This window comes from Lottia gigantea (assembly GCF_000327385.1).
Source record: "Lottia gigantea unplaced genomic scaffold LOTGIsca_39, whole genome shotgun sequence".
In the NCBI taxonomy this organism is placed as follows: domain Eukaryota; kingdom Metazoa; phylum Mollusca; class Gastropoda; family Lottiidae; genus Lottia; species Lottia gigantea.
In genome coordinates, this window is record NW_008709333.1 from 463,247 (window position 1) to 487,717 (window position 24,471).

At 33.5% G+C, this 24,471-nt stretch overlaps 2 protein-coding genes across 2 annotated transcripts in view; one reads left to right on the forward strand and one right to left on the reverse strand.

Annotated features, from left to right (window-relative positions):
* LOTGIDRAFT_204109 (hypothetical protein) overlaps window positions 1-21,043 on the forward strand; it is a 66,580-nt gene extending 45,537 nt beyond the window's left edge. The window contains 13 exon segments of the mRNA XM_009059395.1: window positions 1,381-1,409; window positions 2,412-2,640; window positions 2,984-3,136; window positions 11,712-11,820; window positions 12,112-12,261; window positions 12,500-12,605; window positions 12,995-13,094; window positions 15,876-15,994; window positions 16,605-16,729; window positions 17,238-17,460; window positions 17,910-18,021; window positions 18,371-19,974; window positions 19,990-21,043. Coding sequence (XP_009057643.1) covers window positions 1,381-1,409; window positions 2,412-2,640; window positions 2,984-3,136; window positions 11,712-11,820; window positions 12,112-12,261; window positions 12,500-12,605; window positions 12,995-13,094; window positions 15,876-15,994; window positions 16,605-16,729; window positions 17,238-17,460; window positions 17,910-18,021; window positions 18,371-18,526 — 1,611 coding nt within the window. The 3' untranslated portion in view covers window positions 18,527-19,974; window positions 19,990-21,043.
* A 1,389-nt stretch (window positions 21,044-22,432) lies between these two features.
* The window catches only part of LOTGIDRAFT_163300 (hypothetical protein), a gene marked incomplete at both ends in the record, with an annotated part of 27,124 nt that continues 25,085 nt past the window's right edge, over window positions 22,433-24,471 (reverse strand). Inside the window, 4 exons of the mRNA XM_009059396.1 lie at window positions 22,433-22,543; window positions 22,963-23,106; window positions 23,486-23,605; window positions 23,948-24,022. Coding sequence (XP_009057644.1) covers window positions 22,433-22,543; window positions 22,963-23,106; window positions 23,486-23,605; window positions 23,948-24,022 — 450 coding nt within the window. The remainder of the gene's footprint in view (window positions 22,544-22,962; window positions 23,107-23,485; window positions 23,606-23,947; window positions 24,023-24,471) is intronic.

Sequence of the window (24,471 nt, forward strand, 5' to 3'; positions counted from 1 at the left end):
TATTTTCAGAAGCGAACTCATGGCAGGAGTTATTAGATGGACAACCAACATTATTAAAACTGACACCAAAACTAGGATTAGACGTACAGACTGGGATGGATTTACTATGTCTGGGTGGAATCGTCATCTCGTTGTTCTGTATGATATCTAAAGGTGGTCGAGACATCGTGTCCTTTACTTTATTATGGATGCTTTATCTTTCTCTATACCAGGTTAGTAGCCTTGTTATTTTAACATGTTCCTCTGCGATTGCATGTGATTGTGAACTCTCTGAAAGGGATATAGGGTTGTAGAATAGAAATAGTGGTACCAAAGAATAATACCATGTGAACTCTCTGAAAGGGATATAGAGTTGTAGAATAGAAATATAAAGGAATGATGCTATGTGAACTCTCTGAAAGTTGACAAACCTGAATCTAAATTTGATCCCTGACTTTTTTTTTCGAAAATATTTAGCACACTATATCTAAGTTAGATGATCCTGATCTCCCATCCCCTCTCTGAATATATAATCCAGCCAGCCTATACCTTATCTTTGAAAAAAAAACACACCTTCCCCTCTTTCTTGATATATACCAGTCTATACCTGAACAAACTGAAGCCAGAAGTATTGATCTAGTTGTATAGTTAATTAGATAGATAGATCTATGTACTATAACATCTGTCTTCTGGAAGTTTACGTATCTGGTATTTTTATTGTAAAATATCTCTTTTCTTTATTAATATTGATTATTGTATACCTTACTTTGTTTCGTCTGATAGCCTTTGTCTCGTTAACACATCTGTAACTATAAAATATTTCTGCTGTGTATCACTTTAGTAGCAGAAATCCTAGACTTTCTATTGCCAGTGGCTTTTTTTTTTTTTTTTTCGAATAAAACAAGTAAAATTTTGGGTTAAGGGATGAAAAGATTTCTATGTAGGAGACAACTTCCATGAAAGTCTCATGAAATAGTAAAATCTCCCCTGTACCTCCAACTTGGGAGCATGTGCCCCGTTAACCTTCATCTGATATTTTCCATTTCCTTACTTGTATCCCTCTAGTAGAATTGATGAACCCTTATACCTTCTTTCCATATTTGTACTTTTCTACTAGCTAACATGAAAGTAAGGGGCTCTATATTGGCCTGTGTCTAGATAGTATCTTTGGTACTTGGTTGCTTTCCATAATTAGGTTCTTTGTATTAGTAATGCAATGCACATTAACAGGACTGGCATGCAGAAAGAATCAACGACAATAAACAAAAGCTATGAGTTTTTTTGGGACTTGAACTTCAAAGTCCAAAACAGTTTCTTTCATTGAGACTTGTCCCAATATACCCCAATACGAATAAACTTTCTAGCATTGTTTTGTATTCATAAAGTATCTGTATATTTCAGGTTGGTCAATCTTTCATGTGGTTTCAATGGTGAGTATTTTTCTTCTGTTGCAATTTATTGTGAAAAACTTGAATGCATGGTGGTGACTTAGATAGTTAGATGCTTGCCTTCCGAATTCACTATCAATCAACAAGATTGCATGTAGCCAATTTAACGTTTTGTTTTGTAAATTTGACACAAGCATGCAACCTTTGAATGTCTCAAGTACTGGCCATGAAAAAGGTCATTTTGTTTGGTTAAATTCACAGCTTTATGTGAAGTTAGTTGAATACAGTGAACCACTGTCTTGTCTACATATTGAAACCTCCTTTCCAAATTGTCAAACCTGTTCTCATTAACCTGTATTTCATTTTATCTTGAAAAAAACCTGAATATGTTACTGCAGTAGTGTGATACATAATCTTAGATTAAAAATTTCATAAAAAAAAAGTCTTAATTCAAGAATATTTGCAGATCATTTGATTTGTAAAAATCTATTTTAGAACTTGAATTATACTCTACAGTATCCAACTGTGTAGAATAATAATGATATCTCATTCAGCTAACAGTTGATTATCTCTGACTACAAATAGCTTTTATCATTTCTATTCATTTCTTTATCCAGTATTGATTTTCTTGTTGATCTAGTTGTTATATAACAGTGGGATATTGAGAGGCAATATCTGAATGATTCTCAAAAGAACAGGCAGTGGCATCCAAACAAAATATTTTATGGGAGGTGCTAGAATATTGAGGGCTTATTCACAAATTTTAGCTTAAACTGAGATCAAATTTTTGGTAAATGAAATTATCAGTTGATAAAACTAACTTTATAATGTTGAAATGTTATGTTCTTAATATTGTAGTAAAGAAGAGTGCTTATTCCATAATATTGTTTTGAGTTTGTAACTTAATAATGGATTCTAAAGCATTAGCCATGATGGTCATGTTCAAATCATCTTTTATGTCATTGTTTTGCAGGAAATTCTCCTTCCACATCAACTCCAGTCATTATACAAAATGTTTATCAAAATTAAAACATTATTTTTCAGGGATATATTATTGTTAGAGGCAGGGTTTCTAACGATTCTGATAGCACCATTTAAACTGAACATCCCTGGGTTACGTCTGTCTTCCTATCATCGTCATGATAAGATAACAATGTGGCTGGTGAAATGGTTATTGTTCCGTCTGATGTTCGCGTCTGGTGTGGTGAAACTGACTAGTAAATGTCCAACATGGTGGAAACTGACTGCACTTACTCATCATTTTGAAACTCAGGTTTGTGTGACTTTAATCTTAAAACTTTTTGGGGCGCTTTCAGGGGAAACAGAGGTTGACTTAGGGTGTGATTGTATATGGGTGGATTTAGGTTTAACCAATGGTGGGTCTAGATTAAGGGGCATGCTCCAGACTTTGATCTGCATATCATAGATCTTTCCTAGATTATCCAGGTCTAATTTACAACTGACTGGAAAACAGACTCTTATCCATTAGATGGAAATTTCTAATTCTAAACCTTAGATCTTTTTATACAACAGTGTATAGTGTATATAGGACTATTTTGTTTGCTATTTTTCAGTGTTATAGTGTATATAGGACTATTTTGTTTGCTATTTTTCAGTGTATTCCTACTCCATTAGCCTGGTTCTGTCATTCGTTTCCTGATTGGTTTTTAAAACTGTCAGTTGTGGTCACGTACGTTATCGAGATACCCATACCCTTTCTTTTCTTCGCCCCAGCCAGGGGGTTGAGACTGTTTGCCTTCTGGGCACAGGTCAGTATTATTTTTCAATTCTGAGCTCCAGGAATATCTTATGGTGAAGGCACATGAATAGTGATTGTCTTGTCAAGAGTTTTACTAGGAGACAAAAAAATCTCCAGTTGGTCATTTTCACTTTGTCGATAATCAAGTCATAATCAATCAAACTGAAGTGTAAATAAAGATGAAGAAAACCATCTTGTCTTAGATTTTACTCAGAATTTGCGTCTGGTACAAAAACTGTTCGTGTAGCCCCACCATTAAATATTCAAGAGAAGCAAAAGGATACTACATTTTATTTTCTAGTTTTATTTTCAAATCATACAATTAGCACTGTATCACAGCACATGACAAGTCAGTACCACCAAAAAAAGTTGTCCATCATTGTTAAAACTAACTAAACATTACTAAGCTTACCAGCACTTGTAAATGAATAGTCCTTGGTTCGGACCTAGGCCTGTGCTTTCTATGAGTCAAATTCTCTTTTCACCTTAACACAGACCCTCAGACATATTACTAACATAAACTAATAGATCATAAATATTGATATAAAATCATAGTAATACACTTAAAAATATGGCATACAAATACACCACTTATATCACAGTTAGATATTTTAATTCTCCACCCAGATTTGACTGGTGAAAACAACTTAATCAACACTCCTGGCACTTATCTTTTTTTTAATTTTATGCCCGTATAAAAAATTACAGGAGAAGAATCAACTATGGACTTGAAATAACAAGACATATTTTTGCTCCAGTCGGCTAAATAATATTCCTTTAATATCACAGTTAGAGATTTTAATTCTCCAGCCAGACTTGATTGGCAAAATCAAATAAATCAACACTCTTTGGTCCTTGTTTCTCATAAAATCCTATAACTATGAATATAAATCAAATTTAAAAATCAAACTTCCACAAAATTTGATCGTAATATTTGTATATGGATACAGATACAAAGCTGTAGTTTGATACATCTGAAGTTAAACTTAAGTTAAAGGTAAATAAAACAGGATTTGAGTTATGCTATTTCTGAGCTAGAAAAATAGCTCAAAACATTGTCAGTGTTCTCAAACTTGATATCAGGAGTGGTAGCTATCTTAGATAAAAATTCATTATTTTTCATGGGAAAGTCAATTTTCCAGTAGATACCTGGATGGCGTATCAACAACGCATTTATCACTTGTACTAAATCCGTCAGGAGCTCCAAGATCGAACCGAAATTCTCTCCACGTACGGATAGTTTAATAACCATAGAGCCTTGATTATCAAGTCCTTCACGAATCAACAATGATTCGTCGTCCGTCGTAGCGAACACTGCTGATTTCCAGTCCATTCGTGTTAAAACAATGTCCTGAATTGTCGCCGCACATTTTGCAAAAATTCCATGTGTATTATGAAAGGGAAAGGTGTACATAACTGAAGCCTCCTTTTCGTCATTTTCTGGTTTATCAGGCCAGACATCTTCAATCTCGTCCGTCTGGATATCAGTGCTGTATGATGGGATCACCATTATCGGCCAGCAGTAGAGTTGTCCCTTGGGAACGTCAGGCTCTGGTATTGTGTAACATAGATCCAACAAGGGCAATAACTCTAAGATGTCCGTCAGACCATCTTGATCTAGTTTATGATAAAAAAGGAGACAGTTTAGTAATGGACGAGAAACTTGACCACATAATAAAAATCGTTCACGAACTTCTGTAAACTCTTCTTCTGTGAGGTTACCTTTGTTGGAAAACAGTCTTTCAGTCTTGTAGTCAAGATACTCGTACATGTCATGGCGGAACAATGAGGATAACAAATTGATCAGCTCCCGTGGACGTTGAAACAGAATTTCCGAGATTCCAGGAATTTCAGAATACCATAAGAAGTCTCCAGTGTTGTGGAAATTTTGAATACAATCTTCAAGCTGATCTTCCTTGACTCCATGTTTCTTAGCAATGTCTTCCACTTTATCCCACAGCAAGTAAACTGCTTTGTGGCGCTTCAGTTCTGCACGGAATTTGAGCCAGTTGTCAGGGATAGCACGTTGAGCGTAGGGGAACAATGATTGGTCAATGGCAAGAAGTTCAAGGTCACTAATAAGTTCAGAAATTCCATCAATTCCTTTAGCAGAAGTAACTATGCTAATGTTTGGCATGACTCTTAGCTGGCACGATTTGAGTTCAATGAGTTTTCGTTGGCGCACTTGTAATAATTTCAAAATGGCATCTTCTGCTTCTGTACGTAAATTGTTGACAGAAGATTGTGAGGCCTGGATAATTTCAACCTCTCTTTCAACATTGGTCAGCTCGTCTGCAAGATTTTTGTAGTAATTTTTTAGCTGAGTGTGAATCAAGCGAATAATCGTTTCTTTTTGAGCATCATAGTTGATATGCCCTGAATTCAAGTCAGATTTCGTGCCGATTATTTTGATCACAGTGCCTGGAGCGTTAGCAACCAGCATATCTACCCATCGTCCAATCATTGTAGCATAGGAATTTTCCGTGAATGTTGAACTGTCGTACACGAGAAAGACCAAGGCCTTCAGATCTAGAAATAAGGGGTATGTGATCCAATAGGTTCGATCACCTCCGAAATCATTCATCAAAAATTGGACCTTGTTTTCAGTTCTCCAGAGGACCTGCCCCACGATTTTTGTTTGATCTTTGAATGGTTTCGTCAGAAATGATTTATTCTGCATCAGTGAATAAACCAAACTTGTTTTTCCGCATTGAGAGTCCCCAAATACTAGAATCTTTTGACGATTTAAATTCTCAGTGCGTACGATATGTTGAGTTTTGAGATATTCAAAGATAAGCTCTGGTTTGTCGGATCGCCAAACCTCTGGGGGTGGAACTTCTAACGGATTCTGATATAACCACAAACCATATTTATGTAGTTTATGGTACGTGTGGCATTCTGTCAAATTTGTCAGCTTGTACATTTTCATGGGAAGAGCTTTCAGAGAATTTTTGGTCAGATCTAGAGTTGTGAGTCCTTTAAGTTCACAGATACTGTCTGGCAAGGATTGGAGTTTATTGTTAGCTATTAATAACGATTTTAGATTCACCAGTTCACGAATTTCAGAGGGTATACGACGCACTCTGTTGTTACAAACATTCACCTCTATTAGTTTGGTAAGCATTCCAATTGACGAAGGGATTCTTTCAAATTGATTGTTGTTCAACTTGAGATAATTTAAACCAATCAAATAGCCAATCTCATCAGGAAGTTGGTACAGATTATTATGGGATAGATCCAGAGTATGAAGTGACGTTAGTTGATAAATACTCTCTGGCACATTTTGTAGATAATTCTTCGCTAGGTATAATTCTTGTAGATTTTCATTGTAAATGTCTGGTAAGTTGTTAATTTTTGTGCTTTCTAAATCTAGGACATCCAGTCTTGGCAATTCAAACACGACTGGTGGAATATGTTCCGAACGGATCTGTCCCTTTTTATAAAGAGTCTCCATGTATTGGTCGACGCCCACACAAAAACTACGATAGTTGATAGCTAATCTTTTTAATTTTGGCATCTCTGGCAGGGTGTCGGGCAAAGATTCGATTGTGTTACCCCAGAGCAGAATTTCTTCCAGATCTTGGCAGCAGGCAATTTCAGGCGGTAATGATGTAATGTTAGTTTGCTGCAGATTCAACTTCTGAAGCGCGATTAAATTGCCAACGTCTGGCAATAGAAGGTTGATTTTATTTCGACTGACGTCTAAAATTTTAAGGTTGCATAATTTCCAAATTGCTGGTGGAATAAACGGCAGATTACATTCCGAGATTCGTAACTCCTGAAGGTAAACTAGGTTTGCGAATTCGACTGGAAGGCCAGAATAGTCCTCAGGTCCGACACAGCGTAGTCCGTTTTTACTGATGTCTAGTTTCTCCAGGTTAACCAGTCTCTGAATCTCAGCTGGTAAAATTCGAAGGTTGTTTGAGGATAGATTTAGCTCTCCGGTATCTTTTTCTGAAAAATATTAAAATATTCTTTAGTTTTGATAGAAAATGCATGAGGAAAGACAAATTATTTAAGGTCACTAGACTTGCATGTCAAATTCTTACACTCAAACCAGCTGCGTTATAAGAAAACTCTTTTAATTGGTTGTTGTACCGATATAGTCTGATTAAAACCAGCTATCTTAGAATACGAAAATTGATAACGGCAGACAACTTTAGGTAAGGAAAAAAACAAGGTTGAAATGAATATAATGAAACTTACTAGAAGTGACGTGAAGAGGAACAGAAGTCATTCCTTGACCAGACATGTCCACAATTCTTAATCCTTTATTGTTCATCTCTCCAGAAGAATGGCGGCCACTTTTAATTTGAGATCTGTCCATTTTTGATGACAGACTGGACAAACTTCGGTTAGCAGACGTCAATTTTTTTGAAGAATTTGTTCTCTTGACACCAGGTTTTGGAGAGGCATTTTTAGATTTCTGAGATCTCGTTGGGGACACACTTTTATGACTCGCGTTCGACATCGAAGGTGAGGTTGTTTCTCGACTTTTTGCCGAAGAATTTCGGGAGATGGGTGGTAGAGGAGTCGACATTATTATTTAGTAGACGATCTAAAAATAGAAAATATTACTTTCATAAATATTTGGCATAATTTGAAAAGACTTCAAAGGATAAGTATTGACTTTACCAGCTGAAAGAGTTCAATTTTAGCTATCTGTAGATAGAATTGAAATGTGGCACAAGGTTCGGTTGGTTGGTAGATGACCAGTTAACTTTTGCTTCCAGCGGATGCTGATATCGCAAACTAGATAGTTGTTGGTAGATAAGTTTAACTAAGCTTAAATGCTCATGAATAAAGATATCGAGCTTTCTGATCTAGATTCAGGCCAATTTGTCCTGCGTGAAATTTATTTTTAAATCAAACTCCTCAAAATATTAACAATAGTATGTCTAAAACTGAAAAATCTAGGCCCAGGCAATTCAACTTTTGTGGAAATTACTTTTATATAAATCGCACCAAAATATTAACAAATTTGCCTACCTACAAATAGACTATCTTTATGATCTAGGTCCAGACTTATTTTCAATATTTTTAAATCAATTTCACTAAAATAATAACAGTATACCTACCTACAAATAGTCTAGCTATAGTCCTTTCATATCATATTAGTTATAGAAACAATCACAGTCTTGTGTGAAAATATTATTAAGGTTTATCAGGTGAGAATTATGATTACTACAAGTTATTACAAGTTTAGTATTAGACTAGTATATAGGTTTCAGATTATCTACTTACATTAATTATCTATAATAGTTACAAAATAGTATTAAACTCTGATAGCATTATAGGGATTAAAACTAAAAGGGATTTTATAGGCTCAATGTATTAACCAAATCAATTTCCTCTCAGAGGTCTGTGGTGCCTCGGGGTTCCTATTATCTACATACCTATATTACTAATAACTATAACAGTTACAAAATAGTATTAAAATCTTATAGCATTATAGGGATTAAGAGATGTTTAACTTCATGTATTAACCAAATCAATTTCCTCTCAGATGTCTGTGGTTCCTCAAGGTTCCTGCAATTCTTGAACAACTTGACTAGATAATGATTACAAACACAAGACAATAATGTGGAATGAGCACACCTCCTAGATAAAAATTAAGCACATAAGTTTCAACATAGTTTACATGTATTGTCATCAGATGAAATAATGAGGGAAAAGACAATGGAGCCTTTATCACAAGCACCATTTATTTTAAGGTGATAATTTTCTTAGTCGTTAATTTGTGAAATTTTAAGTATTTGCAGTCTCACAACTTTATTTAAGAATTTGAGGCTGACAAAATCTATGCTAATGAACTGGAAATTCTTGTTTTTAAAAAATGTCTTTGATTTTGAAAAATAACTCAAAATTTGAAATCGGCACAAAACTAAGATATATACAAACACATCCTTTTGATGTGGTTATATTTCTGTCAAAATCATAAAACATACAATTTAAAAACCTTATACATGTAGGCCTATAGAGAAAGCTGCAAATAGACAGATACAGTGAGTGGTGCAGTGCACTGTACAGTATTATCAATATAGTAGAGAATAATAAAACCAGTTGGTATACACCCAGTATATTTGTATGTTTAAATAAAGTGATATATTTAATCTAAGTAAAAAAATTAATAATAGACATGAAAATCTTATTTAGTTTATTTACCTTGTACTTCACTCTTAATCTTCAGTTTACAAGAGGTCAAGTTTTTTTTATTCATTTGATACTGACCCTAGATAAGGCACATATAGTTTTATTTACTTTTCTCATCTGAATAGAAAATGCTGTTTTGTAACTTAAGTTACTGTTTCCCCTGTTTTGCGAGTTAGAGGGATGAAAAATCATTTTGTGTGTGTTTCAGGCAGTGCACATTGAAGATCCTTGTTAATCCTCTTTTTCTGATAAAATTTGTCTCCATAGCATGATTTTCCTTATATTTAGAAGGCTGTAACCCTTAAAAGAGTAATGAGTAAATAAAGGGGCACCTGTTTGTTGATGTTGATATAGTAACAAATAGTCATACATTGTTATACTAACTAATCTATATACTGATATTAGTAGTATTGTTAGCCAGATTGGGACTATTGTTAAGGCCCTGTTTACATATATAGCATACATTTGTCCATGGACATATAGTATGATGTTTTGACCAAATGTATGATAGTGCATGTGGGACTTTTATCAAAATGATATAGTTATAGATTAAGTTTGAAGGGAAAGCAGTAAAAACCTAATGTTATATAGACATATCTAATAAATATTATTCAAATATCACATAATCCCTTGGCATATTTTAAATTTTATTGAGTCTATTGACTTAAAACAGCTTGTTATTCCAATAGTTATTTACAAATCTAATAATAGAAATGTTCCTGATATGCAAGCAAAGGCTATAACACCTATTTCTAAACCCTTACAGACAGTTGTAAATTTTTTAACATAGAAAGATGAATTTTTACTGACCTTTCGAAAATGAAGAAAGATTTATATCATTATCTACTGATTGAAAAACCAGTAGAACATCTTCTTCATTTCTTGATAGACCAGTCTTAACCACAACCAAAACTTGATACACATTTAGATAGGCCTAAAATAATATATAAATTGATAATCCAACTACAGACAAATAATATCCAACCCAAACTTGTTACACATTTATTTGATAATCCAAACACATGCAAATTCTATCAGCCTCAGATTTCAGAAAACTTAAGATATAAAATCCAGAAAATTAAAGTATAGATACTTGACAACAATAATATATTAAACTATATAGTAGATCAATCAGTTTTGATATTCAATAGTTTTATATTGGATTAGGCCAAGTTTAAAATATCTTTAGTTTCTAGTCAGAGGTATAGTGAATCGTAGAGTTGTCAATACTTCAGTACATGATGAGTTTACAAACTTTGGATACAAAGCTGATATGATTTGATTGGCAAAAAACCCCCCGAATTTACCATATGAGCTCTTCCAATCATACCTATACAGTTTAATATTGATAGAAAGTATGTATGTGTGGAAGAATTTAAAGGATTCTTGCATAGGTATAGGCAGTTTCAAAATCAAAAATCCTGTGGAAAAATAAACAGAGTAAAATTGTTTTGGACTGACATAGAACTGAAAACTGAGATTTATTAGAGTTGTCCTAATATAATAGAGGTATTGAACATTATAAAGAGTATAATAGAAGTCATTGATTTCCCTAACAACTATTATACATATATTGTATTATATTGTATGGGTGGGAATTAAGGTTTACAATACACACATATCTTATCTAAAGTCAGGGGTGTGATCTGGGGGGAGGGACATGAGGAGAGGGGAGGGAGACATAGTCTGGGGGTGGGGTGTTATTGAATTACCTAACTAATATATTGTAATGTATGGGTGGTGGAGTTTTATTACAATATTTTATTGAATATTATGGATATTAAAAATCAATCATCAATTATCTTATTGATTATTGATCTGCAATCATTGTATCATTGCCTGTGTCCATAGCTATCACAATCAGTATTAAAATCATCTCCTTATATACTAGACTGATATCTAATCAGTCATCTAATACCTCATAAATATAAGTTTATTTGACACCTTTAAAGGAGCACCTTCACTATCTGTTCGACCAATCAAACCTCGAAATGTGAGCCTTCAAATCCATGTGTATCCATTATTATTATTTGAAAGTTAAGAATTTGACTCGAATTTTAGTGAGACTATGCCATATATAGAAAACACATATATAGAAATAGACAGTGAAATTTCTAGTTTGAGGTATATTTGAAGAGATTATACGATTTTTGTGTGTGTTAGTACTTCTTAAGACTATTAAACCACAATAAAGACCCAAATCAATCCCTGTAAATGCCAACTGTTCCCCTTTAAGTCTTGAAAGGGCTTGAGGGAACGAGAGTAGAGGGGGTGGTTGGTTCAACTATTTTACTCGTAAGGTTTATCACTACATACCCCCATTATCTACAGGCCTGGTTGTCAAGTTTGTTTGTTTGTTTTTTCATCCAAACAGTACAATTATTTTTAATATGATAGTTTGCTAATATAGTTTTTATTCTGTATATTTTCAGGTTTTGTTACAAGTAGCTATTATATTAACAGGGAACTATAATTTCTTTAATCTATTAACACTAACATTGTGTGTATCTTTACTTGATGATAAATTCTTCGGCCAAGTCGGTAAGTTCTGTTATGTTTTTCGCATTAAAACGTCTCATAATGACATGAAGTAAAGCCAGGCCTTGTGGTAATAAGAGGTATCGATACCGTACATTACCTTTCACGAGGATCAAAAAATAGAAATTTTTAAACTTGGTCAAAACTATATGACAGAATCCCTCTATAATCTAATAATCCATCAAACTGCAATTTTGAGAAGCTTTTTTCAATAGTAACTTGGTTTAATGGATGTTTACAAATATCTATGTTTGACTATAACTTGTATTTGTATTTCACTTTTGTTTCCCCCAGATAAAAAGAAGAAGAAATCATCATGGTCTATATTAAGTATTTTAGCTGGAGTTATTGCCCCTGTGGTTGTTATAGGTTACTTAGGGTTTATGGTAGTTAAAATGTTTAAGATACAGCTAATGAAAGATAATACTATACATACTGAAATAGGTACGTATGAGCTTACTAACTCCCTGTACAATCAACGTTCAGTTTAAGCACTTGCGCATCGCAATTACCGACTCAAAATCTCATATGCAACTTGCTCTCTTTAAACACTAGAAAAAAAATATTATAAATCTTTACTTTATGACCTTGGCCAGTGCTTTCATGAGATTGTGTTCTCATCACCATCTAACACCAAAAATTGAGTTTGTAAAATTTTAAAATATGAAATTTATGATTTAAGGGTTCAGTGAGAAACAGTTTTTCCAGTGGTTAGAATTGATCATGCCCTATACCATTATAATTGGAATTGTATCATTAGCTTACGAAGTTTTAATTACTATTATAAGGTACGTACTAAAGTCAAATGTAGAATATAGTTCTCACAAAGTCGTGAACTCGATCAAGAAGCAAAAGCTATATTTTAAAGTTTAGTTTAGCTCGTTGGTTTTAAACTGGGTTATTTATGATTAATTTGAATTAATAGATTGTTGCATAGTGTGTTCTCATTTATTTGACTCTGTAAAATCGAGGCCAGGGCTCATGAAATTAGGAACTTCCTTGTTCCCAAAAACTTCACTAAGATAAAATCCAGACTTACAGAAAGACCGCAATCTTATTGGATGGTGACACAAAATTTAGTCCGAAACATAGAAATCATCTGGAGTTAAGTTTTTGAGAAAAGGACCCCGGAATATTGTGTGGTATTATTTTATATTATCTTGTATTTAATATACAGATGTATAGTAGAAGAAAAGAAATCCACCATGAAAATTTGGTCTGCTGTTCAATCTATAATATTTGCTGGTGTAGCAGTAGCCATGTTTGGTCTCAGTTTAGTAAGTTGATTATTATTTTAAACTTTCTTGCAAGAAATCTCTAGGGTTGTCTCTTTAAAAATAAATCCATGTAAACTGGAATAAATGTGATTCTGGCACTAAATAAAGGCCATAGTGACAAGTCAATAGAAGTTCTTTCATGCTTGATTTGAACATAGCGTCAAATTTGGTCATTTGTCTAACAGTTTTTCATTCATTCATTTATTTGTTATACACTGATTAATTATCTCTTTCTTTCATTCATTTATTAGATTAGTTATCAGTGGAATTACCAATCATTCATTCATTTATTTCTTTTTCAGTGGCATTGCCAGTCATTCATTCATTCATTCATTAATGTGCTCATTATATCTTGCACTGTGTCAATTGAATGTTTATTTATAGTAGCATGTTGTCTCTAGTAATACCTGACTAACAGTTATCTAGATGTCAACTCTAGTAATACTAGACTAACAGATATCTAGATGTCAACTCTAGTAATACTAGACTAACAGATATCTAGATGTCAACTCTAGTAATACTAGACTAACAGATATCTAGATGTCAACTCTAGTAATACTAGACTAACAGATATCTAGATGTCAATTCTAGTAATACTAGACTAACAGATATCTAGATGTCAACTCTAGCAATACTAGACTAACAGATATCTAGATGCCAACTCTAGCAATACTAGACTAACAGATATCTAGATGTCAACTCTTGTATACTAGACTAACAGTTATCTAGATGTCAACTCTAGTAATACTAGACTAACAGATATCTAGATGTCAACTCTAGTAATACTAGACTAACAGATATCTAGATGTCAACTCTAGTAATACTAGACTAACAGATATCTAGATGTCAATTCTAGTAATACTAGACTAACAGTTATCTAGATGTCAATTCTAGTAATACTAGACTAACAGATATCTAGATGTCAATTCTAGTAATACTAGACTAACAGATATCTAGATGTCAACTCTAGTAATACCTGACTAACAGTTGTCTAGATGTCAACTCTAGTAATACCTGACTTACAGTTGTCTAGATGTCAACTCTAGTAATACTAGACTAACAGTTATCTAGATGTCAACTCTAGTAATACTAGACTAACAGATATCTAGATGTCAACTCTAGTAATACTAGACTAACAGATATCTAGATGTCAACTCTAGTAATACCAGACTAACAAATATCTTACTCATTCATGCATGCTCACTTAGTCTCAATCTCATATTAGAATTTATCATTCCAAATTTATATCTTAAATATTAGATTTAAAGACAAATATTTAGCATGATTTAGCACATTGCATGTCTTGAACTAAAGGAAGGGACACAACTCTCCCATTTCATATCATGTTTTCATCAGTACCATAGTTTATTACACAGTGTTATTAACCCTTTAAACACTGAGTGTAAATGAAATAATACATCATATACCCTGAACCTCAAGTAATATAACTTACAGCGTATGATGTTAACATTATGTGATGTCACTTGGTAACGGTTGCTATACTGGCCGCTCCAGTATATATTGTGTAATTATGATGCTGGTAAACTGACCACTAGGGTATATATTGAGTAATTATGTGGCTGGTAAACTTGTTGAAAGGGTTAACTCACGATATCGTTGTGAATTTGTATTTTATTTTGTATTTAGATGCCACATTCTGCCGTTCATCGCCCTACCCAGAAAACCTTGTGGCCATATTTAATGGATTTCCACACCTTTTCTTATAAATATCACGTCACGTCTTCGTATGGCTTGTTTCGCAGGTATATTACCAGTTGGTTTGAGTTGTACGGAATTGAATGGAAAGTAAAATGTCCTCTGTCTAATTATTGAATATCTTGTTGAAATGAAACATGAATTAGATTTATTAAATGTCAGTAAGCTATTTGTGTTTTGGGATGAATTATTCAAAAACTTAACTGCAGATGAGTTGATAGTTCCAATCATCTGATAATTATTGGGAACTGCATTCATGATTTTTTTATTAAGAAATTTTCATTCACCAGTCACTGATTTCATGTAGCTTTTTGACAAAATACAATATATTTATACAAAGTTTTTCTTTTTCAATTAAAATAAAATAGGCATAGGACATTATACTTTCTCTGTATGTTTGTAGTGGGGATAGGATTTGCATGCTTTTGGGTTGGGGCGACAGGATTTGCCTGTTTTTGGTGGGGGGCCAGGATTTGCATGTTTTTGAATCTGTGTCTGCTTTGCATGCTGTAAACCACTTGCTTTGCTTGTTATATCTAATGCATGTGTTTGTATGTTGACATGATTATTTTGGGCTGCTTTGTTGATTCTGCTAAACTAAAATATAGTAATTTCAGTGGAGGTTTAATTTAGATGTATTCTGGTTCAAGATTGTTATAGATATTTGACTGTGGTATTATCCTTGATTGATTATATAATCATTCCCTACCACTTAACCTCTTTTATTCCACCTCATTTTTAGGCTTCAGTGGTGATCTTTTCAAGTGGGTTTCTGAAGAAGGGACAACCCTTCTCTATTTCGTAATCTCTTTTATTGCAGTTTCCATTCTTGTTTGGTGCCCTAAGAGTTCTGAAACCCAACCCTAGTCTAATTCCATAATTCCCTCTATCAGAGTTTTTAGCATCAGTGTTCCATCTTTGATGCCATGTCTGGTGCCTGTTGCTTCCTAGAGTTCTTAACCTAACCCTATTCCAGGTTCCTTCTATTGCAGGTCTTAGCATCTATCCTTGTTGCCATGGCTAGTGATTCCAAGAGTTCATAACTCAACCCTATTCTAATTCCAGGTACCATTTACGCGTGGTCTTGACGCCAAGTCATATGGTTTAGTATGGCCGTCTGTACGGGAATGGCATTCAAATCTAGATACCTTTAGACTAACAGACTCCTATGGTCTTTTTAGAGTGTAAGCTTTTTTTGGTGTTTGAACCTTTTTCGTTTAATTTTATTTTTTATTTTATTCTGTCAGAATGGGCAAAGAAAGTAGAATGAATATAATATCCAATGAATTGATGAAAATGACAAGTTAACATTAGTTATTAGTGTTTTTGCTCTGTGTGACTATATGTTGATTTGTGAATATTCACTAACTACTCAATAACTTTTAATCTTGCAATATTTTCCTCATTGTACACTACTGCACTACCAGGCATTGCCTGTTTTCATAAGCCCCAATATAATAAGGATCTATTCATGGCAAGCCAGATTTTATTCATGCAAAATATCCCAAACTGACATTTTGCAGGGATTGTAAAGAGGATTTATAATTATTTTAAGTGTATCCGGGGCACTAATAGCAACAATTTGCACTATTCCAATTTTCAATCAGATATCTGTGGTTCTTACAATTCCACTCAAACTAAGTATAACTACTATATCAAAGGACTTTGCAAAAACCTCTTTTTGAAAAACTATCCATTAAGGTATTGTTCGATAAGGTACAGAACAGTAGGATGTAAAACTTTCTGTTCACTATATAATAATGTTATAAAACGTGTTATATTTATATTATGTAGAATGACTGGTGTTGGAGGCAGACCTGAAGTTGTAATAGAAGGAAGTTATTCTATGGATAAAGGTTGGAAAGAATATGATTTTCTCTATAAACCAGGAAACGTGGCCACTCGACCTCCTGTCGTAGGTTAGTACTTCTATTTAATTCAGAAATAATCTGACTTAATGTCGCCAAGCGATGTTCTAGGTTATAATCTTTATCTCTTTCAGTGGAGAACTGTTTAACAATTAAGCTGCAACACAGTTAAAATCAAAAAGTAATCTGCCAACGGTGTTTAAGTTATTGCCCTTGACTTAGTAAAATGCGTCAAATTTGGCTTGTTTACTTGATAAAGGCTACATTTTTTTTCTGATCTAGATGAAACTTGGTATGCATGTATATATTGTTGAACTTTTGGTCATGTTCAAATGGCAATAATTGGATGAACAAGTTTGGAGTTATTGCTCTTGACTAATAAGATATCTTTAAGTTTATGAGAAAATTAATTTTTAAGTCACAAAAGACTTGTTATCATTACTGACAGCTGGTAGTGGGCGTATGTTAGCAAGGTGTCTTTACAATTCCAGTCAGAAAATATCAGAACATCAATTCCAATCTGTATCATTTATATTCACAACCTTGTAATATTTTTCAGCCCCACATCAACCTCGATTAGATTGGCAGATGTGGTTCGCTGCTCTCGGTAATTATCAACAAAATCCATGGTTTGTCAACCTCGTCTACAGATTATTAACCAATCAGAAAGAAGTATTAGAATTACTGCATAATAATCCATTTCCTGGCAAACCGCCAAAATATATCCGAGCCACTTTATACCATTATCATTTTACTACCAGTAATACTAAAAATACTAAATTGTAAGTAGACGTCATTTCTTAATATTTACATTCTATTGTCACGTGCTATAGTGAACCCATGTAAAAAATTGCATTCATTTACCGATGAACTACAAATTTCTTGAGTGATCTCCGATGACGTAATGACTCGTAATGATGTGATCTCCTGTGACAACTTGGTTATATGGCGTATGAATACACAACAACTTTCAATTAAAAATAGACACGGCGATGGAACAAATCTCGGTCTCAGAGTTTTTGTTGAATATTTCTTTCTATTTTATTTGTTTGTTTAATAGTTGAACTTTCTAAAAAAAAAATTTCATTTGTTTGTAAATAAAGACTCCCATTTATTTCATCAGCCTATCAATGTGGGGGCGGGGCTTAATATTAATTGACAGGAGAACACTAAATTTAAGTGGTTCAGATTTCAAGAAAAAAGAATTAAAATCATTTGAATTAAATTTTAGATTTTCTAAAAGAAATTGGTGGAGTAGAGAAAAGAAATCAGAATATATCTCAATTTTATCGAAAGATGAACCTACCATGATGCAATATTTAGAACATGAAGGAATACTTGGGGTAAGTTTGATTTAATTTTGTTGCTCTGAAAACTGAATTAAAGGAATTGTGAAAAGGTTTCTGTCTATGTGTACAATTATGGCTTCTACTTCATCATTCCAATTTCTGTTAGTTTTCTGTGGTTTCTGTAATTATAGAAATGCTTAACATATGATGACACCTTCGCAAAAGTTGTTAATAATATCTTTGTCCTTCGAGACTTAGTTTTTCCAAGGATCACAGACTGAAAATTGAAACAATCAGTGTTCCTATACATATACAATCCCTTCAACAAAATAACAGAGTATTGTAAATATTTACCAGCTATACAATTGCCGTTATGTTCATACAAGTTCACGTTTATTTTCAGAAAAATAAAATAAAAGTAAAGACAGTGACGTCTGTTATTGGTAAAGGTGTAAAATACATACGAAGTTTAGTGGGACAACCTGAAGGATTTAAATTTCTCATGTCGTTATTCGGATCTGGGCTGCTAATTAACGTTATTAATTGTTTTATTTTTTAATTAGACTAAAAAATTTCTCATAGTAATACTCACCGTGTTTTGTTGGTATTTAAACTAAAATTTTTGTGCATTATTATAGTTAAGCAAAGATATTTGTACATTCTGGTATGATTCAATGTTTGATAGCAGATTTGGATATTTCATTTCATGTTTTTTTGTGAGTTACTCCCCTTCTCATCCATGATCTAACATAATTCTTCTTTAAATCATGTTCAGTTAAACTTTGCAAAATTACGTCTAGATATTGTCAGAAGAATATGAAATGAAACAAATTTGTGTTTCAAAGTTTGCATTTGCACTTTATCAGCTTGGGAAATGATTCAAAAACATGACCATGCCATTTGAATTTGAAGAAGAATTCAAATTGTAAGTAATCTGCAGGCAAGGCATATTAATTGCTACTTAAGGTGCGAGCACACGATTGAATCGTGTGTACCCATGCTTCTACAACAAGATTATTGCGTTCTCGACAGGATTTATAATATTAAACAAGTTTGATAATTGTCTCCGACAGTTTAATCATCTGCAAGACAGACCATCGTCATCCAATCAGATTACTTTTCCTTTCAATTGCATGTTCCGCACGAGATTATTGACAAGGTGGAAAACAACTGACTGGAGCTTGTGTCGGTCAGTGAAACTCTTTACAAGACAAAAATCTCCGAACTAGACCGATTGTAAGCCCGCACCTTTAGAATGAAGTTTTGAATCATACCTGGATTTGTATCAATATCTTTGTTTAACTATATACTTTCATGTAACTTTAGAGAAAATACACTTGGTTAAAAATCCCTTATGGCAACTCCTTGTAGGTCTTGAAAACTTTCATCATTGATATTATACCAACTCTTTAAAGTGTTTAAGTTCTGATTTTAACTAATTTATTTTCTTTTTGACAGTTTTTACTTCTGCTAGTTATTCACCCTCTATGTTACTTTACTTATTTCATCTCTAAAACAATTAACCAACTACAAGCCAAGTATATTTTCTCAACATCTTCTCATTATAATTTCATTGTTTCATATTTTGGAGGATTGAAGCATATCTTAATTATTGAGCATTAGTAAGAATTAATTACCAGGATTTTATTAGCGGCACAACACAAGTTATTTCCCCTTGTCATGCACTAGTTACTTCCCTTACAATTTACTTTTCTTGGTGTAGATTTTTAAACTGTTCATTACATGATACTAAGCTGTGAACGTGAGGAAATCAAATTTGATTGGTGTTCAATGAAATTATGGGAATATTTTAACCTATGAAATAATTTCTCAAAATTACAAATTGTTCCTTTTGAGATAGTACTTTTCATTGGTCAAAATGAAGTCACATGTAATCAGCAGAGCGTGGAATTTAGACAATGACAAATAGATAAACAATTCTTTATATACTTTACTTATTATTTGTGAACTTTTAACTGTTAACTGAGAAGTCAACTGAGTATCCAGTCAAAAAAATACCTATTGCACACTGCATGGTGTGGTCGTTTAGTTTAGGATGAATATGAAGTACAATATAAACTGAAGGCAAAAAATCTCAACCTTTCAGTTGCTTCTACTTTATTTTCATGTTATTTTCTCCATCGACTTAATGAACTCGACTTAATTAACTCTAACGAAGCATTTTTGATGTATTTTTTTTTTGTTTTAATAAGGTGGAACTTTTTTTGTCCACTTTTAGCAATATTTCTTTATTAATGTAGTGCTTATATTGTTAGTATTCATTGTATGAGATCTCAGACAGTTCAAATTTGGATTGTTTTGTGCTAAGCCATTAGGCAGCAGAAAGAAAAATTTTCTCAGTGTATTTTGTTAGGGTGATTGACTGTCATGATCTGTCGTATACCATGCCAAATGCATTTGTCTAAAAGCCTTGAATTATCTGGACATGAAACTGTTCCTTAGTAGATATGAGGTTTCCAATGAATGACTTGTATGATCTGATCTAGTATTTGTTTTGTCCTAATTAGTCTTGGTCTTTCAGTCTTCCAATTATATTGTATATGACTCTTATACTGATGAATTCTCTTTTAATTAACAAAACACAATGGTGACCCACTTTTTGCCTTAAAATTAAACAAAAAAAAAAGATAAATTGTCATCTAATTATTAATTTTACCAGCTTTACTGTGCTAAATAGTTAAAACATTCAAGTTTTCGTGTTTAATTATGTCTATTTGGATGTTTATTCTTCACATTGTTATATTTTGGTCTTTTACCAGTCATAGAATAGAGAGTTGATATTTTGAATTGTGGTGCAGAAAAATAGGACATAAACTCCATTGTATTAAACAGATACACTCTCTGGTAGGCTGGCTCTATCAGATAACAAACTAGATAAGCTCCAATTCGAGATATCTGCATAACAAGCTCTTAATTTCCTTTACCTACCTGTTGGCTTGATAAATAAAACAACTTGACTAATTTCGAACTGTAGTAGTTTTTACTGCATGCAATAGACAATTTTTGTGAGATCTTTACAATATCAATTTTGTAATAAAATTACATTAAATTTGAATCTGTGTTTTTTATGCCCAGTGGTAGGGCTGGTGTTAGTTCCTTCTGCTCTGCCAATCAGTATGTTAATGCTCTAAATGATGTATGGTTAGCTGTTCGAAGGATGAAATTTAAAAGGAGTAAGCTTATCCTGCAGTCCTGGAATAATTTTGGACTATCTGATGCAGGGTAAAAAAGAATAAAACATTAATCATTCCAAAGTATGTTCGTTAAGTTTAGAGGAACAGGTTTATTACCTTGTTATAGTTGAAATCCCAAAAGAGTGCCTAATCAAGTTTCCCAATTGCACACTGCATAGCATTTCTCATCTTCATTTGTCGAACCAGGTCTTGATTTTCTTGTGACCAACATGTACAATCTCTGGTCGTCACAGGTAATAAAAACTACTTTAACCGAGCTGAGGTATTGCTCAGGTAAAGGGAGACAACTACAATAAATGATCCTATTTTGAGAATCATTGTGGTATGTAGCCAAATGATAAAAATGAATTGTATAACAAGTTAAAAAATTGATTATTAATAAAACAAAGTTAGTCAAAATAAACAACAATAACAATTATTACTTTAGGAATGTTAAAAAATAAAAATTAGTGGAGAGAAGATACTTCTGCTCTTCTGGGTCCAAATCAAAACATAAACAGTCCACTATATTTGTAGGTAGTTAAAGTAGTAATCAACACAATATAAATTAAGTCTGTCTAGTATCTACTACTATATATTCAACCTACAAATAAAATCGGCTGCTCCGTCACATCTTCCTCATTAACAGCAGTGTTAATCAAGCTCATAAAAATTTATAAAAGATTGGAATTTAGTAAAAAAAAAGTTAGCAAAAACATTGCACTAGTTAGCATAAAAACGCAGAATAAACATATATACTATCTGATCGGTGGAAGCTAGCAAAAATATATAAAAATACGAAAACTGTCAGAGAAAATCACCAATTTCAAAAATGTTATTGTGAAATCTGACAGGTTGGAAAATCAAATGGAATTGAGCTTATTTTCACTCCTGTATTTACAGTAACAGTGTTACACTAAAAGCTAGTGAGGCAGGATTTCTTCAACCTATTGAAACACCTAATGCCACTGGCGTCTGGTTTGCCAACATTACATTACCCTTCAATAATATTTGACAATGAACAGCTCTTAATCTATTCCAGGAGTGCCTAAAATATTGAGGTTTGTAATTAATGAACTGATCATTATCGAGTCTGGACTTGGTGCTCCCCTCTAGAGTATTTATGCTAAATTTTCACAATGAATAGCTCTCAGTCTTTCCATAGCAGATACAAAATCTTGGGGTATATCATAAACTGACCAACTTAATTCCAACATTAATGGAGTTCGGTTTGTTGCTATGGTAACCCCCTCCCTCTCCCTCTAGAGTATTTATGCTATATTTTCACAATGAATAGCTCGTAATCTGTCTACAGCAGGTTTAAAGTCTTCCTGATAAAATCTGGTAGCTTCATAAAATGATACAGCAGTTCTCCATTTTCCCTGAAAAACAGTGAATATTCAAATAAATTGTGTACAATGTAGCCTACCTTCAGGACATCTGTAAGAAAGGGGTCCTTTTACATGTCAAGAATGATATTAAGTGACTTTGTTAGGGTTAGGTAGGGATGGCCATATGTTTTTTAATGCCCATTTTTGTACCGTTGCAGTACGAATAGCCATGGCCTTTTAAACATAACATCCCTATAATTGTATAGTAGTGGACTCCTCACACGAGAAGTATCATCAGGTGTTTCACAAACATATGACACCTGCCACTACTCTATAGGTCAACAACATCATGAGATACAACCAGATCAATACCATCAGGTGTTTTGAAAACAGCAAGTTAATTTGCTTGTCACCGGCCACTAGATCATGTGATGAAATCAATCTATAACAGTGCCAATCAGTAAACTCACCAGCGCAGCGTAGATATTACCCAGTGTGAAATAATGAATGGGTAACGTTGATTGAATATCTAATGCTAAATCTTCCACCATGATAGCGTTGCTATAGTAACCACCTTGAACCAGAATATTAGCATATCCTAATAACATTAAATCCTGAAAAACAAAAAAAAATAATTAGATAACATTATTAAACTATTTTCACTGTTACAATAAAAAATCTGTACAAGCAAGACAATTCCGTTAAGCAAAATCTCATCCAAAGTATGGCAAAATCGAGAGTCAAAGATGTGTGGTAGTGGACTCCTCCAAAGAGTAGTACCTTCAGGTGTTTTGAAAAGAGAAAGCATGGTGTGCCACACACAATGGTAAAAATTATGAGATACAACCAACAATATTGTATAAAATGTTTTAATTTGGTTCCAAACGCATCAAGCAACTCGTGAATTGTTCCGATTGTCTTTGAAGTTTCTCAGGTATCCCCCTGTAGTGTTCACTTGTACCAAGGATATAGAATAAGAAATAAGCAACTTACAGCCATCTCAAGAGGAGCATATGATAAAGACAGTCTGTAACAATCTAAAGCTTTAGTAAAATCACCCTCTACCCTCCAGTATAGACCAGCTGCAGACGCTGCCACCCACGACTTGGGATTCTGAAAATAATCAAATAAGACTAGTTCCAAAACTTTCTTTATCATAATAATTGACTTTAGTATGACAAAGTAGTAACTACTAATGCCTTTGGGTTGTATTATTCACTGAGAGTTATCTGCCCCTGTAAGCAAATGGCAACATGTGTTTGCCCTTTCTAATAAAACTGAATAATCTCATGGAAGCTCTCACTACTGTTCAATGAAATCCCTTACTTGTAAAGTCCTAAATTAAGCTTGGCATTCCTTTCATTGATTGCCTCTAACTGATATTGTTTATTTGATACTGGAGTTGTTATTTATACAGAATCAAGAAAGAAACCCTTGCGACAGATTGCTACTTACCTGTTGAAGAGTTAAAGCTATTCTATGACCCACAACTTCTGATGGTTCAACATCACCATTTAACGACTGCAATATCTATAATATCAATCAGAGGAGGGGTAATCATACAATGTAATAAAATATATGGGGTGGCGTAAGGGTTTTGGGGTTGTTGTGGGGACAGAGGAAGACTGGTAGAATAAATTACAAGGGGTAGGGGATTGTTGTTGGGCCACAGATGAGCAATGAAACAATGTGAATTAATTATATGGGGTGGGAGGGGGGTTGGGGATGGTTGTATGGCTTAGATTGCTTGGTACAATGACAGTTTTCTGTGTCCAACAAGCTAGAAGATTTCTTGGTACAATGACAGTTTTCTGTGTCCAACTAACTAGCAGATTGTGCTTGGTACAATGACAGTTTTCTGTGTCCAACTAGCTAGCAGATTGCTTGTTACAATGACAGTTTTCTGTGTCCAACTAACTAGCAGATTGCTTGGTACAATGACAGTTTTCTGTGTCCAACTAACTAGCAGATTGTGCTGG